The 18,891-nt window shown below is 36.4% G+C and overlaps 2 protein-coding genes across 3 annotated transcripts in view; both read right to left on the reverse strand.

The window, feature by feature from the left end:
- LOC139119218 (TSC22 domain family protein 1-like) overlaps positions 1-4,238 on the reverse strand; it is a 35,404-nt gene extending 31,166 nt beyond the window's left edge. The window contains exon 1 of the mRNA XM_070682898.1: positions 3,103-4,238. Within this exon, the coding sequence (XP_070538999.1) occupies positions 3,103-4,016 (914 nt within the window). The 5' untranslated portion in view covers positions 4,017-4,238. The remainder of the gene's footprint in view (positions 1-3,102) is intronic.
- A 1,536-nt stretch (positions 4,239-5,774) lies between these two features.
- Positions 5,775-18,891, reverse strand: part of LOC139119219 (transmembrane and coiled-coil domain-containing protein 3-like) — a 36,395-nt gene continuing 23,278 nt past the window's right edge. For both annotated transcript variants that reach the window (XM_070682900.1, XM_070682899.1), the window contains 5 exons: positions 14,258-14,411; positions 13,132-13,211; positions 11,292-11,441; positions 6,944-10,381; positions 5,775-6,822 (listed from right to left, as the gene is read on the reverse strand). In XM_070682900.1, coding sequence (XP_070539001.1) covers positions 10,262-10,381; positions 11,292-11,441; positions 13,132-13,211; positions 14,258-14,411 — 504 coding nt within the window. In that variant the 3' untranslated portion in view covers positions 5,775-6,822; positions 6,944-10,261. The remainder of the gene's footprint in view (positions 6,823-6,943; positions 10,382-11,291; positions 11,442-13,131; positions 13,212-14,257; positions 14,412-18,891) is intronic.

An 18,891-nucleotide genomic window follows, 5' to 3' on the forward strand; every position in this document is an offset into this window, starting at 1 on the left:
ATTGCGCCATCATTTGCTGCAGGGTTCTACAACAATATAGAAAGCTACTGCTAAACAACATTGTTGGCTGCACAACAATTATTTGCAACACTCTCCCATACTACTATTTACTGCATGGTGCAATGGAAAGGAACAAAACTTCATCAAAGTTTGCTGCAGGGCCCTAATGGAGAATTATTTGTTGAATGCACAAACTCTAACTGCCTAAGTTTTCTTCAGTGCATGCTGCAGCCATACAGAACCAATTATTGTGCTAATGTTTGCTACAGGACCCTAGGGACTAGTTGTGTTTCAGTACGGTTTGCTAAACACAGCAACACATAGAAATCAACTACAACATCATCGTTTGCTGCGTGTTGCAATGATACAGAACCAACCATTGCACTGTTTGCTGTAGGGTCCTACTGCTGTATCATAGCTTGCTGCATGCAGTGAGACTAGGAAACTAACGAATACACTTATTGTTGCTGCATACTGTATGCAGTACCACTGCACTAACTTTCACTGCAGGGCCTTGCTTTCAGCATGCTGTAATACTGCATCACCCATTGCACTATTATCATACTGCAGCATTGTGAAGCCCACTACTACATGAGTAAATGTAACATGTATCATTGTTCTTTGCATGTTGCAACACAAATGGACAAACTAAACATTACTGTGTAATATCCACAGCTGTAAATTATGCTTTACAAATATTAATATGACGACCTATAGTTTTTCAAAATAGTCCCATGGTTATGTCAAAACTTTTATTTCCAAGTGAGCTCAGACTGTCTAAGTTGTAAAAGAAAACTTCATGAAAATAACGCACAGACTTCAAGGCAAGAAAACAAAAAAGAACAGTTATGATTTTAACCATGTAAAAGTGATTTCTTCTGCAAACCAAGTGATTTCTTTCTCAAACCAAGGGCACTTGTGTTGCTTCCACCTAAACAGAGCATGAGACCAAGCTATGTTGACATTACTCCATGTTATGGCAATATTACCTATCAAAGTTCATCATGACACCTTATTGCTGACAGTTTTTTGGTCAGTGTTGTCAACTTCCTGTCACTTTGTTCTCATACTGAACATACATTATCATACAGACAGTCTACACTTCTTCCAACTTCCCGTGTATACAACTGAGGGGCACTGAGGGGCAAATTAGCCACCAAAACTATTTCAGTAATACAGAACACTTTAGGTGATTGTAACAGGAAAAATGCTCCGTAATCTGCATTCTTTTGCGTTGGAATTCATTACATAACAATGTGAAAGCATGATGCAAAACTTGTACTGCTTTGTTGATTGCACACTGCTATCGGTGACCACTCAGAACCGTTTGATGCAGGGCTGGACAATTCCTGAACTGGAAACACCACAAGACATGCTAAATGTTGACAAAAAATATAAATGAAGTGTCACACAAGCAATTCAAAGTACAGTTTGAAATGTTAATGTTATTTAGCCTTCCTGTCTTACTTGTACAAACTAGTATTTATTTCAAAGCTGTCGTGCGACCAGTCATAAGAAATCCAGTGTGAAAAGGCGTGATAATCAAGGGATTTGTAGTTGTACCATAGTGAACACAATGTGTCTGTCTTTTCCATTTGTTTTGCACATCTTTTAAAATGGGGAGTTTCATTAGGAAGGCAGAGCACTTCCTGATGTTATGTCCATGCAGGAAGAATGTCACATGTCCATACACATGATGTGCATTGCAGCCTTTCTGTTGTGGCATCTTCATCCTTGGCTGAGACACAAAAAAACAGCGTTCCTTGTATGACGTTATTTACAACGACTCAAATTGCACAAAAATGCCTTTAGAAATATGACAATCAGTATCATGCCCCCTCAGCCAATATGAAATGCCAGTGACTGACGCAAAAGTTTTCCTTGACTAAAGATATTTTCATACCATACACTATATTGGTTTCATACAACACTGTATTGGTATGTATGCCAGGCTGACACAAAGAAATTCCCAGCAGTAATAAAAGGGACTTCCCCAGATAAAAGATCTTGTGTCGCAGAAGACAAACTGATCACAGCCTTAGAAGTTGCATTGCTTACTGATTCAATGGCTGAGATGTAATATTTGTTTAATTAATGTACAGATAAGAACTAGTGTACAATGAAGTGCCATGGTCTATCATCCAGACACTTACACAGCAACAAGACTGAGATGTAATATTTGTTTACATTTAGTACAGATAAGAACTAGTGTGCAATGAACTGTGCCATGGTCTATCATCCAACACTTACACAGCAACAAGACACATTTTGAGTTTGAGTACCAGACTATTGAGCATTGAGAATATATGTAGATTGTACACTATCCTCACACTTGGATACACTGTGTAATTAAATTTTCACCTTCAACATTTGTGTAAGAAGGTTGACTGCACTTGAAGGACTTCCCAAAATACACAATATACATGGGCACTGCCTATGGGACAAGGGTCTTGCCATCTTGTGAAAGACTGTGACCTGTGCAGGTATCAAATTTGCTGAGGTTTCCAATACAGCCGTTCTCAAATAGCGTATGTTTGAAAAAAGGACTTAGGGAAATATGTCTCAAAAAGGATACTCAATTAACCAATCAAGGAAGTGCAGCCTTCCTTAAAATTGTTCACATGATTCAGTGAATTTTGTCATGGAGCTAAAACTCATGATCATGTTCTTTGTGGCGTTACTTCCTAGCTTTCAAAAGACTTCTCAAAAATTATTTGTATGTCTGTACTCTCATGACCTCATTACAAAGCTACATGCAGTCTGATGTTGGCCGATCTAAACTTGAGCCATATGGTAAGCGAGTGCTCAGAAAATCTCCCCATATCACTGTTTGAAGAATTTCTTTTACATTTTTGAAAATGTAAATTTCCTCAAGTATGTAAGTTATTCAGCTCTTACAAAATTTGATGAAACTGTATTTCTCATGCATTTTGTTTGGTTTCCTTGGCTGGGTTGAGTAGTCAATGCACACACCTGCTCACTATATTCATAATTTTACTCTTTCTCCCTGAAGTTGCATAATGGTAAGCCACTCAATGTAAATATATCACCTGTGTCTTTTATTTATTTGTGAAGGTGTTCTGTTGTTTAAGTCTACTATACCTGTCTTCTCCTTCAGACTGGCCATCTGTTGATGGTGCACCTGATGACATGTCCACACTCAGTGAGTCACGGATGTGTTCAACCATTGAATGAGTCCCATAGTCGATCGGATTGGAAGGCGGTTGTGACTGTGTGGTTGAAGACTGTATCGAATCCTGTCCGTTATTCTGAGGTGCAGCTGCACTCGTGGCATTTTCAAAGTTGTTGACTGCATTCTGTGATTGCTGCTGGGGGGCTTGTTGAGCAGTTGGTGGTTGCTGACTCTGTGTAGGGGCCTGATTTTGTTGTGGCTGTGTTTGTGTCTGAGCAGACTGGGGCTGTTGCTCATGAACGACATTAAGTGGGTTTTCAGCATTAGAATCTTGACCTGGTACATAATGCACAGAACTAGCAGCACTTGAATTACCTGAGCCCGTTGGTTCTTTTTCTATCGTTCTATCTGGCGGAACATTGATTTGCTCTTTTTCAGCAGGAGGGTCTAGATAGTCTGTGCACGTCCATCTACCTCTCTTAATAGGTTCGATTGTTTCAACTTTAACAACTCGAAATCTTGACGGACCATTACAATGGCCATTTCCGTGAGAATTCTGGTTGACATTGTCGTCATGGGTTATAATTTCCTGTTGTATTATGGCATGATTCTCGTCCAAAGTATCTTCGGTGTTTTTCGATAAGTCCAGCATGTCAGACGATACATCCTCGGCGTGGCTTTCGTCGAGATCATCAATGCTTTCATTATCATCATTGTTGGTGTTTTCAGACACCTTTACGCTGGTTATTTGGAAACAGCTTTTCTTTTTATGGCTAGCCACGGTGTTCGCTAGATACTGTGCAGTGGTTTCATCTCCAATGTCAACGAACACAGATTTGTTATCCGCCATATTGGCTTCTTCCTGTAGACCACTCTCAGCCATCTCTGAAACAAGACTTTTTACCGCTGTAAAATCAACACAGATACCCACCTTACGAAATCAAAGTCGTACATAATAACTTCCATGACTATATGTCTATTATTTGGTATCAGTTAGAAGACCACTGACGACCAAAATATAACTTTCTCCGTCAATTTGCACAATGCCGGTCACTCCGAAACTACATGGGTTTTCTTGTTCTAAACCCAAGATGGCGACAGTCATGTGTCAACTACGAGGATTGTGGGAAATATTACGTCGAGCCGTATATCAACTTTCATGTCGTCCCCGTGGGTAAAACTTGCGTGGATTTTGTGATGAAATTCTAATTACATGGAAAAATAAGCTTAAATGATTTTACAATTTTTGTGTGTAATTTTATCCGCATATATTAAGGAAATCAGGCAGCGGCCATTTGTAGAAGGGCAGGGGGTACAAACGCCAGAGCATCATGTGATTTTGAACTGTGAAACTTTATTTTCAAAAAGGTTATTTTTCACCATAGACAGTAGCTCTACTGCCTACTGTCTTTGCTTTCACTCATAAAAAGGTAGTAAAAATGTTTTTTGGTAAATTTTTCAAATCCTATTTTGGTATCATTAGATTCAAAGATGCTGTTTAATTTGCAATTGGTTGTGAGCATATTTTAATTTAGAAGTTACTTCACCTTGAGAAAATATCTCTTAGGCCATTTCAGTTTTCCCATGAAATGGAACAGAAACTTTCTAATGAGTTTTGTGTAAACATTATGATAAAATAAAATCATCCCTTATGGTGAACTTCAAAAGTAATAAATTATCAAAAAAAATTATTGACTGACGGTGATATTGTGAAAGAACGTGTCTCATACAGAATTTGTGAATCTCAAATTCATTGCCAGCTTCAGCTTGTGTAAGCCCATGTTGACTCCTGCCAAGAAATTTGGCTTCATTCATCTATATTGCTGCTGTTGTTGTTGTTTTTTTGTGCATTAATGAAGACATTCCATGCATTCCGCCTCCTTTGAGTTATAGATTGAGAATCGTAGCCACTTTGGATATAAAATATCAGTTAATTCAATTAATATCGGTTAAATAAAAAAAGTTTGTTGCTCTCAATTTGATACTTAAATAATGCAAAAAAATGTGAAGTTACTGGAGGAAAGTTTCAAAACTCTTAGTTTTGAATCTTTACGTCGCAAAATGCAAAATGATTTCCATATCCACAGTGTATTTTGCCTTGCTCGCAGATGTGAGATCCCTTACAGATACCATCTTGCATCTGTAAGTCATTCGGTAAATCTTGAAACTTAAGGTAGAACGCGCCTCAGAGACAGATAGTTTGACTTTCATATTCTACAATTTTTTTCTGATCTACCACTTATGAGGGCTCATTTTAAAGCTCTTGGAGAAAGAAAAACTTTAAACAGCTTGGTTTTATGAAAATCCAAAATTTAATTTTTCCCTACAGAGTTAACAGAGGAATGGCGGCCATTTTGAATTTCAAATATCAAAAAATGTTGGGCAATTTGTTTCGCTAGTTCCAAACTTTGCTCGGTGACCTCCCGATTTCTACTGAAGATTTGATAAGAGAATGGATGAAAGTTTCATTCAGGAAAGTTTGAACAAAAGTTTAAGTCTTTCACTTTCGAGGCACGTATTACCTTAAACAATGTCAGTATCTCAGAATCAGACAACTTTTTATGCCAGACTTCATTTCAGTGGGGATTTCTTTTGGCAGTCTTGGAATCAACGAAGAAATCACAAAACAAGGCAAATGATAGAATGTGAAGTGGGTTTTATTCACAGAAAGTTCATAAAAGTGTACCACTGCATGAGAAAGTACTTTAAGTTCCCTTACAATTTCCTAGAAAAAATTAAATATTCTACTCCAACACTAAGAAAGTCTATAAACAGCAAACTTTGTTTGCCTAACACAAAAAAGTAAAAGTCCTTTGAAATACCTGGAAAGAAAAAAGGTTGGATGTACAACACTTACAATACTTTTTCCCCACAAAACGAACTCCCAAAAGTTCTTCATCTTCATGTAAACATTCTGTCTACGCTTCTGTTTCAACTATTTGAAGTGGGCCGGGCCCTCAAAGTGCAAAATACCTTGAACAACATAGCCAGATAAAAAAAATTCCAACAAATTTATTGAGTGCAGTGCTTCATCCTCAATATTTCCATCGAAAGTTGATGATAAACATGCAAAGAAATGTACATTTTCTTTCAGGTAATTGCATATTCCAAGACATGCATTTAAATCCTTTCTCAATAAACGCCATCAAGGGAAAAATTAAAAATCAGAAATAATAAACAGCATGTGCATCATTGCAGATAAAACCTGCAGTATTTGGGCACGTATTTTGCTACTCAAAGCCAGGTAAGTAAAATCTTGTTTGGAGTCCACACAGGCAAACATCCAGATATTTGGAGTTAATAAAAAAAAAATTTCTAGCAGAATTTTCTGTTGACAATATTCTGTCGCAAAACCAAGCCATGACTTTTTACATCACAATAAAATATTTCTTCACAGCAGTCATAGTACAACCATTGAGCCCTGTGGTGAATCAAAATTGTCCTCTGGAAGCATACAGTTACAAAAATCAGCAGGTTGTATGAGAAAATAGTCAAATAATCAAATTTTTGTCTTTTGTTTGTAGCCACTTATCCACCCATGTACTTTTCAAAACTTTGGGTGGATTAACAAAAGAGAATATTTCTTACTCTAGCCTTTGATACATGAGAAGTCGGTTTACCCTTTCACCACCATGGTTTGTCCCAAATCCATTGTTTTCTATGGTAAAGTTGGACCTGTATACAGGGAACTGGGGGTGAAAGGGTGAGGACTTTGGAATGGGTTGAAGGAAAGATTGACAGTACATTGCCAGCTTCTTAAGAAGACAAACGCATTCTCTTAGGGGGCCTTCCAATCTTTTGTAAAGCAACAGGACCACCTGGGATTGTGTTCATTTGTGTAATTGTAAAGTGTAGGCCTTGTGTTTGCCTTTCTTAGCTTAAACTCAACTGGCAGAAATGGAAAACAATGAAATCATATCGGATGTCTACAAACAATAAAAAACCTTAGTATACAGTACAGAGAGCTTTAGTTTGAGTCACATTATGCATGATGTGTATGCATAATGAGCACCCCTTCCCACCGCCATGGTTTAGCCCAAACCACTGTTATCCATGGTAATTGTGGACATGTTTACTGGGAATGGGGTGAACTGGTTAAATAATATTTTTTGCATTTGTGGAGGATTCTGAGAAAAAGGAAAAATCTGCCAATTGTCCCTTTATATTTGCCAAGAACTGCATCTGATGGTTTCATTCTTATGGAAAGTCAACGTCGCTTTGGTACTACAAATAAACAGCATTTCCCTTCCCTTCCATGATCTAAAAATAATATTCATTATTGTAAAATGATAAAAAATCACTAGTGCTCTGAACACAAACAACATAAATCAAAACCTATTGCAAATTTTACGCAATACAAGGATTAAATATTTTAAAAGAAACACACCAATGAAGCCTTCTAATAAATACGCAATATATTTAATATTTATCACAGCCAAATTCCCTGATTGAAAACAGGTTTAAAAATTGCACAGGCCACGACATCATGACACCATGTGTGTATTTAGTGGAAGTCATCCTAACTGCACAATCTAGCTGTAAATCAACTTTTTTTATTGCACTTCTATGAAGATGCTATTCTACAAAAGAATGTGAATTCGTAGAGACTCAGAATGGCATGTGAACTCTAATGATAAAGAGGTTTGAAGATCTTGCACATTAACTTTGTGTACAATCTGACTGAACTTGAGGATTGGTTTATTTGCTTCTTCTTTTCATTCTGTTCTGTATCCATCTCAGGCTGGTCCTCTCTTCTGTACTAGTGAAGTGAGAGGGCTGGCAATGTGCAGAGTCTCAGAACTTTGTAGCCTACAAAGAATCAATTCTAAACAGCCAATCAGCTACACCATAGTAACAGTTTTAGACTCCTAATGTAGGTCTAGATAATTAGTGTCTGCTGATTTGCTATAACTTTCAGAGCCGCTGTGCAGATATGAAAGACAGTTATAACAAATGAACATTAAAAATTGAGCACACCTCTACATCTGATTTTAATTGTCAACTTATGATGTATGAATCAAGTAATGATGTCATGTCTTATACTCATGAGCACTTTGATATAAATGCAAAAATTAATACATTTATTTCTTTACAGTATTCCATTGTTTGCTTGGGATTTCATATTTATATTATGAACTTTTACATCCATTGTAATGAAAGATAGAAAAACATAGCCAAGTCTATAAGCTCCCTTTTAGATGTTTTGTAAACGCGATTGAAAAATATGTCTGATGTCACCAAAAAATGTTTCTTCTTGGGGTTGATGCTGACACTCTCCATGACAACAGTTCCATATTCTGTTTGATAGTGATACTCCATAGCAATGGTCACATACCATGAATTCACTAACATTCTCTATGGCAGCAGTCCCAGTACAAGACTTTGCAAAAGCCCAACACCCCTTGTGATGTTGACAGACTACAGTAATGTCCTGTATATCACGTCATAAGAAAATAAAATGACAAGTGAGTCCATCATCATGTGTAAAACATTCAAATTCTAAATGACAAGGTTCCCATATGCATCAATTCAATATCATATGTATATAGTTTACAGAAAAATTCACGACATTGCAGATTAATAAATACACTTAGTTCATTGCACAATACAGCTATGCAATACCAAACTGTTTATCAGATGTAAACTATTGCACAAGGACTAAAATTGCTTGAAAAGATTTTGGCTGTAACACGTTTTCATCTGATTCAAATGTGTTTGAAAGGAGTGTTCTTGCTGTTGCATCACTGACGCAAGCATGGTTGTGCTGTCAAAACTGTGATATGATAGAGAAATTGGAATTATTGATATTCTGAAAAAGAGAAAAGGAAATCAACCCACAGTAACAAATGGTATTGCACGTTATAATACAGTTAAAGCTAGCATATGAAATAAGCACACTAAATGATCAATCCAGCTGCAAATTTCCTCCAATCAACAGACAACAGTTTAATTGTTTGATTGGCTCATTAGAATACCTTGCAGTATAACAATAATGCTGAAAAATAATAATTTACAGACACCAAAAAATTGCTGCTACTTGGTTGTCTGCAGACTTGGATGTACCAAAAATAATGCGTACAATTACAAGATTGGAAAGTCTTTCAGTCAAGGATGATGTACTTGGCATTACTTACAACACTACTATAGTGATATTTTTCCATAGTCATGGTAATTGTACTGTGAGAAATGAAATGCAGTGTATTTATATTGAACCACCAGTTAATGTACATGTATAGTATTAATAATAAATCCTTAGTTTTGTACAGCAACAGTTTTGCAGTACATATCATGCACATCCCATCTATCTTGATTCCTGCAAAAACACTTTACAAATTCCATTCACTACCCTATCCATAAATGGAACATTGTAAAAACTATACAAGAAATGAAAATTAAATCATATGAGTGCATGCTGTCTTCAGATACAATGTGTAAATACTCAGTAGCCTTTAAAGCCCCAATAGCTGCTAATGTGTGATAAACCAATCTTAGAATATCCCCTGTTTTCCAAGAGTTTTCTTTGAATAAGACCCATTAAAGCCTGAAAAAGTGTATAACAGTGTTATACCTAAGTGTCGAAAGTGACATGTAAATTCAAATGTTTTGACATTATGTTAGATTTCCCCGCCATTTTGAAAAACTAATCATGTGACAGAGAAAATAAAGATTACAACAACAAATTATTGGCCATCATGTATTGTGCATTCAAGTAAATGACATCATGCTTGTTTCCTTTTGATCACGATGTGTATGTGTAGGAAATACTGCATTTTTTGTAATTTTCCGTGGGGCACCATTTTATGAGTGCAGCACCCGTTTATTATTTAACCTGTTAAAATGCATAGGCATGGTCCAAATCAGCGAGAAGTGATTCTTCTGTACATGTCCTTCAGTTAGCACATTTACACAAACCAACTTTGGTTTGAAAATAAAACCATGAAAATAATGCATAAAGTTCTCAGCTATTGGGGCTTTAATATCATTGGAGACACATTTATTCCACTAAATAATAGTAGCCCACATCTGCCAACAAGAAGTGTTCCAAGTGGGTTTTCTGGGTCAAGGAAAAGTCGTCTGGTAAAAACTGGTCCACATGGGTTTGCTGGTTTATAGAATACAGTATTAAGGTCATCTAGCAAGGACTGGTCTATGTGGCTTTCGTCTTCCACATCGCCATAGTGATATCTTCCATAGGACTGGTGCCAACAGAAGACTCAGAGTTGTGATGCTCAGTATAAGTAGATACACCTGTTTGAAGGATAGGTGGTAGATAGACAAACCATTATGCTTGGTACTAGTTCTACATCATGCATCGACAGTAGAACTGGTCAGTGAGTGAATAATTCTAGAGTTTGATGTAAAAAAGATACTTGTTGGTGACCAGTGTTCCCCCTAAGGTTTTGAGTTGGTGTGCAACTTAGGCTTTGGTGCCCGAAGGGTACGGTGACTAAAGAGGCAGCCATGATGTGCCTTCTGCTAATTTATTGAGTTACGCAAATACGGTCCTATAGTCACAACGTACACTGAATTCTTACATGTACCCTGTGTTGGTAGCAACTGTGCCGCCAATGAGCCCTAAAGCGCAAAATGCAGAAGTAAAATAAGCAATGAGATGGCACATTTTGCCCTGAGTTTTGATGTTCATTACTACCAAAAGCAATACCGATCAAAATGACTGCAACTAAATTGAACATGAAATCCTACTGCAAGGGCAGTCTGATACACTGCGCACACAGCACGCATATAAGCCTTAGCGGGAACACTGTTGGTGACATTAAAGTGATGCTATTTAGCTGTACCCAGTATTTGATTAGATTGCTATTACGACTTCATCTATACATGCACTGTACAGTCACAAAAAAATACACAGACTAATTTAATTATCCACAATTTTGTTTTTCCTGTTTGATTCAATTGTCAGTTCGGATTGCCGTAACATGATTCAACTCAACAGAAACACGACTATTACACTCTGGATGATGAGTTATCAATAATTTACCTCTCTGGACAATTTATCAAGAATATTATTATGGTTGGTATTTTTACAAAATTATCACTTTCCAGATGCCAAATCAAAATATTCTCTTCAGTCAACATGTCTGCAGAAACTCATAAATCATACCATTAATTTTTGATTGTTATGTTTTCTAATACTCACCTCTCTTGAGAGCATACCAAGACGTCTTGCTCTGCTTCCTAAGACAAACGAGAACTCACTGACTTGTGCCAAACCTGATGCTATGATCCATTTGATGTGGTTATTACTCCCCGGTAGCAAAATACCCAAGACAAACACACCTGTGACAAACTGAATGTACAAACTTTGCATTAGAATTTATTATTTATACCAGAAAATTATTCATGACTGTATGAAATGTCATTGTTAAGACACTGATACATTTACTGTCAAACCTGTCTTAGTGGTCACCCTTACAGAACGGTCACATCTTTATAGTGATCACCTTGCTGTGGTCCCATGCCATTTTACTTGTTAAAGGCCCTCTATAGAACAGTCACCTCTAATGTGTGGTCACTGGTCACATGGCATTGCCCAAATTTGGAACAAAATCTATGTATAATGGTCAGCATATCTGATTTTGAATGACTTCTGCACAAAAATGCTTTGAATGGAAAGCAAGAAATGGATCTTAGTATTTAAACTGATTTTATAGTTGCAAAATGATTATTTCAGAAATAACATGCATGTATCATGATTTTCTAGAGATCTATGATATTGAACTTTATTATTTTTTTTATCTCTTCCTAAATTCATTACTCAGCAGACCATCTACACTGAAAGTAATGCCACAACCACCCCCTATAGAAAGGCCAACTCCTTATAGTGGTCACTTTTTCTTGGTCCCTTGAGTGACCACTATACACAGGTTTGACTGTAGTTTCATCTACTAGTACTACTAGTCAAGTGACAAATAGTATGAGATTATTACAAAACTACCGCAAAGGGTGCACAACGACATTAGTGCAGCGTATTGTCTGACACAAAACAGAGGTAGATGTGCAGTGCTACTATCAAAGTACACACTTTGTACTATGCTTGTAATAACTTCATAATTATGCATCTTTTCAGTTCATTCATGATTAGAGGTCAAATGGGGCAGACAGAGAGTGACCATTTACAGCGATGTCACAACAAATTTTCATCTGAGTTCTGGTACACGCATGCATTGACTCTATCTAGAATAAGCTCATGATAGCCTATGCAACTGTACAGACAGAGCCTGAGACATTCTGACAATCATGTAATAGGTCTCTTTATACTGTCAAAAAATGAACGCACAGAGGCAATCACAAATGGTAATGTCGTGAAACAGTCAATGTTACTGAACAGGCACTTTGTACAGCTTTTTCAGCTCATGCAAAATTCTAATCTCTCAATGGTAGATGTATAATAATATTAGGTACACAAAAAGATTCATTAGCAATGTAATGCCGCCAGCAATGCTGTGTCTCTGCATATTAATTGTTTCAAGAAGCTCATCGTGACAAAAATTCTGATTACACAGTATAGCCATTAAAATTCTACATATTCTCATCATGGATCTATACAGCACAGGGCTTGTGGTCGCCCTATAATAAGAAGCAGATTTGAAAATTCAACTGCCTTTATGATGGCTCTAACTCCAATAGTTTTTTGTGTTCATTATTTATTGCGGACAGAAGAATGAAAATATGAATGATGAAAATGCTCTTTATTAAAAAGGTAGTTTCTTGTGAATTTCATTGAAAAGAGTTAGCCTGATCATAATACGCCGATAATCACCGCGACAAAGGTCAAGGCCGGTATTAAACATGATGAATTCTTAATCTACAAACATAGGCTGTAAGTCTCATTGAGTAATATACAGAATACAATACCTAAGGGTACCTTGATAATCACCACAACAAAAGGTCAAGGCCAGTATTAAACGAGATGAATTCATAAGTTACAAACATAGGCTTTGAGTCTCATTGAGTTATGTGTAGAAAACAATACTTACCTTGATAATCACCACGACAAAGGTCAAGGTCAGTAATACAGTGAATTCATACGCTACAAAGGTAGGAAAGACATGCAGGCCTGCAATCAAACATTGATAAATACAGAAATCAAAAATTGAAATAAAATATGAACATTTATCAATCCGGCAATCATCAGCTGTTTGACTCAATTTTTTTCTGTTCTGAAATTCTGAAACCTGTTTAGCCTTAATCTTATCTTTCCCGATAAGACTTTTAAGTTTTAATACTTATTTTTCATAATTCCTATAAAGCTCACAGTGACATTCATTTTCTTTTCATAGTGATAACATATGTAGTGCGTGTGCTTATGCATTACAAATATAGTTAAGGATTTATTGAGTGTTTTGCACTAAAAGGGAAATATTACTGTAATCTCTCTCCTCATGATGTTTTATACAATTGTTTCTGTGAAGGAATGGAAAGCACACTTTTAGAAATATGACACAAATCACAATATTTATTATCAATAATATTTCTAATTAAGTGGACTACCAGTCTGCCGTCTCAGCCAATTTGACAAGTGATTGACCAACATATGTTCTCTTTGATTTTGAGGCAATATGTACTTGTGAATGACTTAACCAGTTCACCCCAATTCCATGTAAACAGGTCCACAATCACCATTGATAACAATGGGTTTGGGCCAAACCATGGTGGCGAAAGGGTTAAACTTTTTCTCTCACTTTTCCCAATGAAAGTTTCAACCATTCTCTTACCAAATCAATTAGATAAACTAGGGGTCAATATGCAAAGTTTGGTACCAGAGAAACAAATTACCTAACATTTACCGATATTTGAAATTCAAAATGGCTATTATCCAAGTGTTATCTCTGTGGGGAAAAATGAAGTTTTCAATTCCCGACAAACTAAAACTGATTTTTTTTTACACCAAGAGCTTTAAAATGAGCCCTTTCAAGCGCTAAACCAGAAGAGTATTGAAAATTTGAAAACATTTCAGAGACTGAAATATCTGTCCCCGAGGCACATTCTATCTTAACATGTTATATAATCAGTAAAGGGAGACTCAATGTAATTTCAAGAAATTACAAAATTGACAGAGAGTCTAGAAATTCTAATTTCCAACTGTAGACTGTGTATACTTACCAATGGAAGCAAAGAAGAGGCATGCAAAGAAGTCCCTCACAGGTTCAGTCAAGACAGACACTTCTTCAGCCATGTTACTGTGTGACTGGGAGCTTATGATAACACCAGCAAGGAAACAACCCAACTCCATGGAAATACCCAGTAGATCAGTTACCTGCAAAATTTTGATGGAGAAATTGAAATCAAAGCTAAAATTTGCACCTTTCCTGCTGAAACATACAGAAATATTGTTAAAATTTTTCACGAACAATTGATATTTAATTCTCTTTTCCAAATGGGTTGCAGTTCAACGCAATCATGGTGAAGATAGTTGAAAGCAATGGTTCAGGAACTTGTTGTTCACACTACCTACTGACTACAAGTTCTATTTGTTGCATAATATATGCCTAAAAATCGAAAGATTTCAACTTTTGTTCAAACTTTCTTCCTGAAAGAAAACTTTAAGCCATCCTCTTTCAAAATCTCCAATACAAATAAGGGGAAATTTTGGTACAAGAGAAACAAATTATCCAAAATTGACCGCTAAGCTTCAAAATAAATTCAAAGCAGCTGAATACTTGCAAAGTATTGTAAAATTTTGAAAACCTGAATATCTATACCTGAGGCACATTCTACTGTTATGCTAATGTCATCAACCCTTAGTGCAACAGTACTCTTCATATGGATCTCTGTCAAAATTACATTTCGTACTTTAAGCTGATGAACCTGAGCTTGGAATAGATTTGGGAGGTTGCCTTCTGAAGAAAGACGTTTAACTTGATGAAAACAAGAATTAATCATAAAAAATAATTCTCCTCAAAGGTTTCATTACACATAAACAGGCTGAAAATACCTTGACAGATGTGTTTAAGCAATAGTGTACCCCCTCCTGGCCCATAATGGATGAAAGCGAACTTTGCATGACATAATGTACGAGGCGAAGCAGAGTACATTATGGAGGACAAAGTTTGCTTTGCAGGAGAGGGTACATTATTGCTATATGACAGTGGTTTGCTTTGAAGCATTGGCATTAGGCAAACTAGACATATTGTCTAAATCGAGGTGTTGCCAACAATGTCAGGTGCACTAAGAAGTAACATGAGTAGATCATATAAAAATCAACGTCAATGACACTGTAGCTCCCATCCTGGACTATTTAGTGTTTGTTCTCTGGTCAGATATTTGAACATGTGTGAAAGGGATAAAGTGCATGAAGTGAAAATACTTAAATGAAATGTACTGGAGCCAGTGAAATATGTTTAATGTAATTATTCAGAATATAAAATGAAAAAAATACAGAATGAGATATATCGAATACTGTGATACAACCATTAACTCAACAAGTCATTTACAATGACATAGTCCCACTTGTAATAGGAGTATTAGTCTTGATGGGGCAGGAAAATATGGTCATTAGAAGTATCACTGGAGTGTATATGTTGAGATCTATGGGCACATAGGTCTATGTCGTTGTTCCCAATTTGAAACACATGTGGCATGTCTAAGTTATGGTTCTAAATCGGGAAAAAAGATCAGACCTCTAGCAGTATTGGCCAGCCAAGAAATACATATGCGCATTATAAATGAGGTACAAGATGTGACATCTTAAGGTCTAATATCCTATCAAAATTGGAGGGTATAGAACTTGTGGTTACTGAAATATGCATATATATGTATAATCAAGGTCAAAGGTCATCGAGGTCACATGACATTTTGAAAAAAAAAAATTATATTGCTAATTAATCCCTATATGCCAAAAAATCAGATCTCTAGCTCTATTTGCTTGCCCAGAATTAGATGTGTACATAATTAATGAGGTAAAGCGTGTGTTGTCATAAGGTCTCCCATCCTACTAAATACAAAGGACATAACACTTATTTATTGACATAAACATATATTTTAGGTAAAAGGTCATCGAGGTCACATGACATTTGGTCAAATAATTTCTCTCCTATAGTTATCCCTATATACCAAAAATCAGACATCCAGCTCTATTGGCTCGCTCAGAATGAGATATGCGCATAATTATTAAGGTACAGTATGTGGCGTCATAAGGTGTCCAATCATACCAAACATGAAGGGGGTAGCACTTGTGGTTACCGAGTTATGGAAAAATATGTATATTTGAGGTCAAAGGTCACCGAGGTCACGTGACATTTTGTCAAAAAATTGTTTTGCTAAGTTATCCCTACATACCAAAAATCAGACCTCTAGCTCTATTGGCTCGCTCAAAATTAGATATGTGCATAATTAATGAGGTACAGTATGTGGCGTCATAAGCTGTCCCATCATACCATACATGAAGGGTGTAGCACTTGTGGTTACTGAGTTATGGACAAATATGTATATTTGAGGTCAAAGGTCATCCAGGTCACGTGACATTTTGTCAAAAAAATTGTATTGCTAAGTTATCCCTATATACCAAAAATCAGACCTCTAGCTCTATTGGCTCGCTCAAAATTAGATATGCGCATAATTAATGAGGTACGATATGTGGCGTCATAAGGTGTCCCATCATACCATACATGAAGGCTGTAGCACTTGTGGTTACTGAGTTATGGACAAATATGTATATTTGAGGTCAAAGGTCACCGAGGTCACGTGACATTTTGTCAAAAAAATTGTTTTGCTAAGTTATCCCTATATACCAAAAATCAGACCTCTAGCTCTATTGGCTCGCTCAAAATTAGACATGTGCATAATCAATGGGGTACAATATGTGGCGTCATAAGGTGTCCCATCATACCATACATGAAGGGTGTAGCACTTGTGGTTACTGAGTTATGGACAAATATGTATATTTGAGGTCAAAGGTCACCGAGGTCACGTGACAGTTTGTCAAAAAAATTGTTTTGCTAAGTTATCCCTATATACCAAAAATCAGACCTCTAGCTCTATTGGCTCGCTCAAAATTAGATATGCACATAATTAATGAGGTACAATATGTGGCGTCATAAGGTGTCCCATCATACCATACATGAAGGCTGTAGCACTTGTGGTTACTGAGTTATGGACAAATATGTATATTTGAGATCAAAGGTCATCAAGGTCACATGACATTTTGTCAAAATATCCGAGATATATGCGTGAACGGATGGACGAACAGACGGACATGACCCAATCTATAAGCTCACTGGACCTCATCTGTGGGGACTAAAAATTGTGTCACTGCATCCTTTTTGCAATATGAATAAGATGAGAAACTAAATTTTTATTTTTCGTGGCCTTATACATGGGAGTCTATGGAGATCTGCCTTATACATGGGAGTCTATGGACGTGTAAACTAAAAATATGCAAATTTCACCACGATTTGCCCAAATTTGGGAAAGGTCACTCCTATGCACTTCCATACCAAGTTTCAAATCAATCGGACTTGTGGTTTCAGAGCAGGAGATTTTTTGACCAAAAATGGGAGAAAATTACAAAAAAATTCATGAAAAATAGCAAGTCCAAGATACTGACCCAAGATGTGCACAATCATTTCATGTCAGCCCAAAGTACTTACATGCTAATTTTTCATGTAATCTGCTCAGTGGTTATTGAGTTTTTTCAATTTTGACTGTTTTTACATTTTTTCACTTAATTTGCATATTTTTGGCAATGACAACTTCATTTGAACAAAATCTCATCTACAGCCCATCATCCATGTACACACCAAATATCAAGATGAAATGTACAGCGGTTTTGGAGTTTTTGATGTTGACGGACAGACATACAGACATACAGACATACAGACATACAGACGTACAGACATACAGACATACAGACATACATACATACAGACATTTCCCTAGCCTATAAGAATAGCTTCCATTGCCATATATACATATGGCTATGGGAGCTAAAAATCAACTCTGCAAAGTTGAAACATTGTCTAGCAGATGCTCAGACAGTCTAAACAACACCACCACATATGTCCAAGCACTGTCAAGTCTTATCACTTGCTTTCAGGTGTAGTTGTTTTGACTACATCTAACCTGCTGCAAGACAGTGTTTCAACTTTGGCAGAGTTGACTTCTCTTTGGTCGACTGGAATTACTGCTCAGCTGATAATTACACCTGACAGTGTTGGCAACACCTCAATTTAGACAATATGTCTACTTCGCATAATGCCAATGCTTCAAAGCAAACCACTGTATTTTATAGTTTTGGTGATGCTAGTTGATTTGCAGATGTAGAAAACTTCTGGGACTGCAATGCTGGATAATCGAATACATTATTAGTTGTAATAATCTTGGGGATGACGTCACAAATTCACTGGTATTGATAAAGCTATAATGTAATATCTAATAAAGTAAACACTGACATCAATTGCTGCAAATTAGTTGCCTGGATAAGGATATGGATTTTTTAATTTTCAAACATCAAAATTACACTTGACAATACATTGTACATGTGTTTCAGACTTGATTTCATTAGTAATGATATCAATGGAGGCACCACAGGGAAAAAGTAGACTTGTTAGCAAAATTCAATTTTGTAAAACGAGGATTCATTATAGAAATAATTTTGCTAAAAGATGTCAAGATATAAATAAATCCACTGTTATCTGATAAGGCAAAAACATATAATGTGTATTATGTGTATTTCTGTTGACATGCCTTGAGGATATATTCTAGGTTGGATAAGGACTTTGTTTGTTGTTGTTACAAAT

This window comes from Ptychodera flava, chromosome 19 (assembly GCF_041260155.1).
Source record: "Ptychodera flava strain L36383 chromosome 19, AS_Pfla_20210202, whole genome shotgun sequence".
Taxonomy (NCBI): domain Eukaryota; kingdom Metazoa; phylum Hemichordata; class Enteropneusta; family Ptychoderidae; genus Ptychodera; species Ptychodera flava.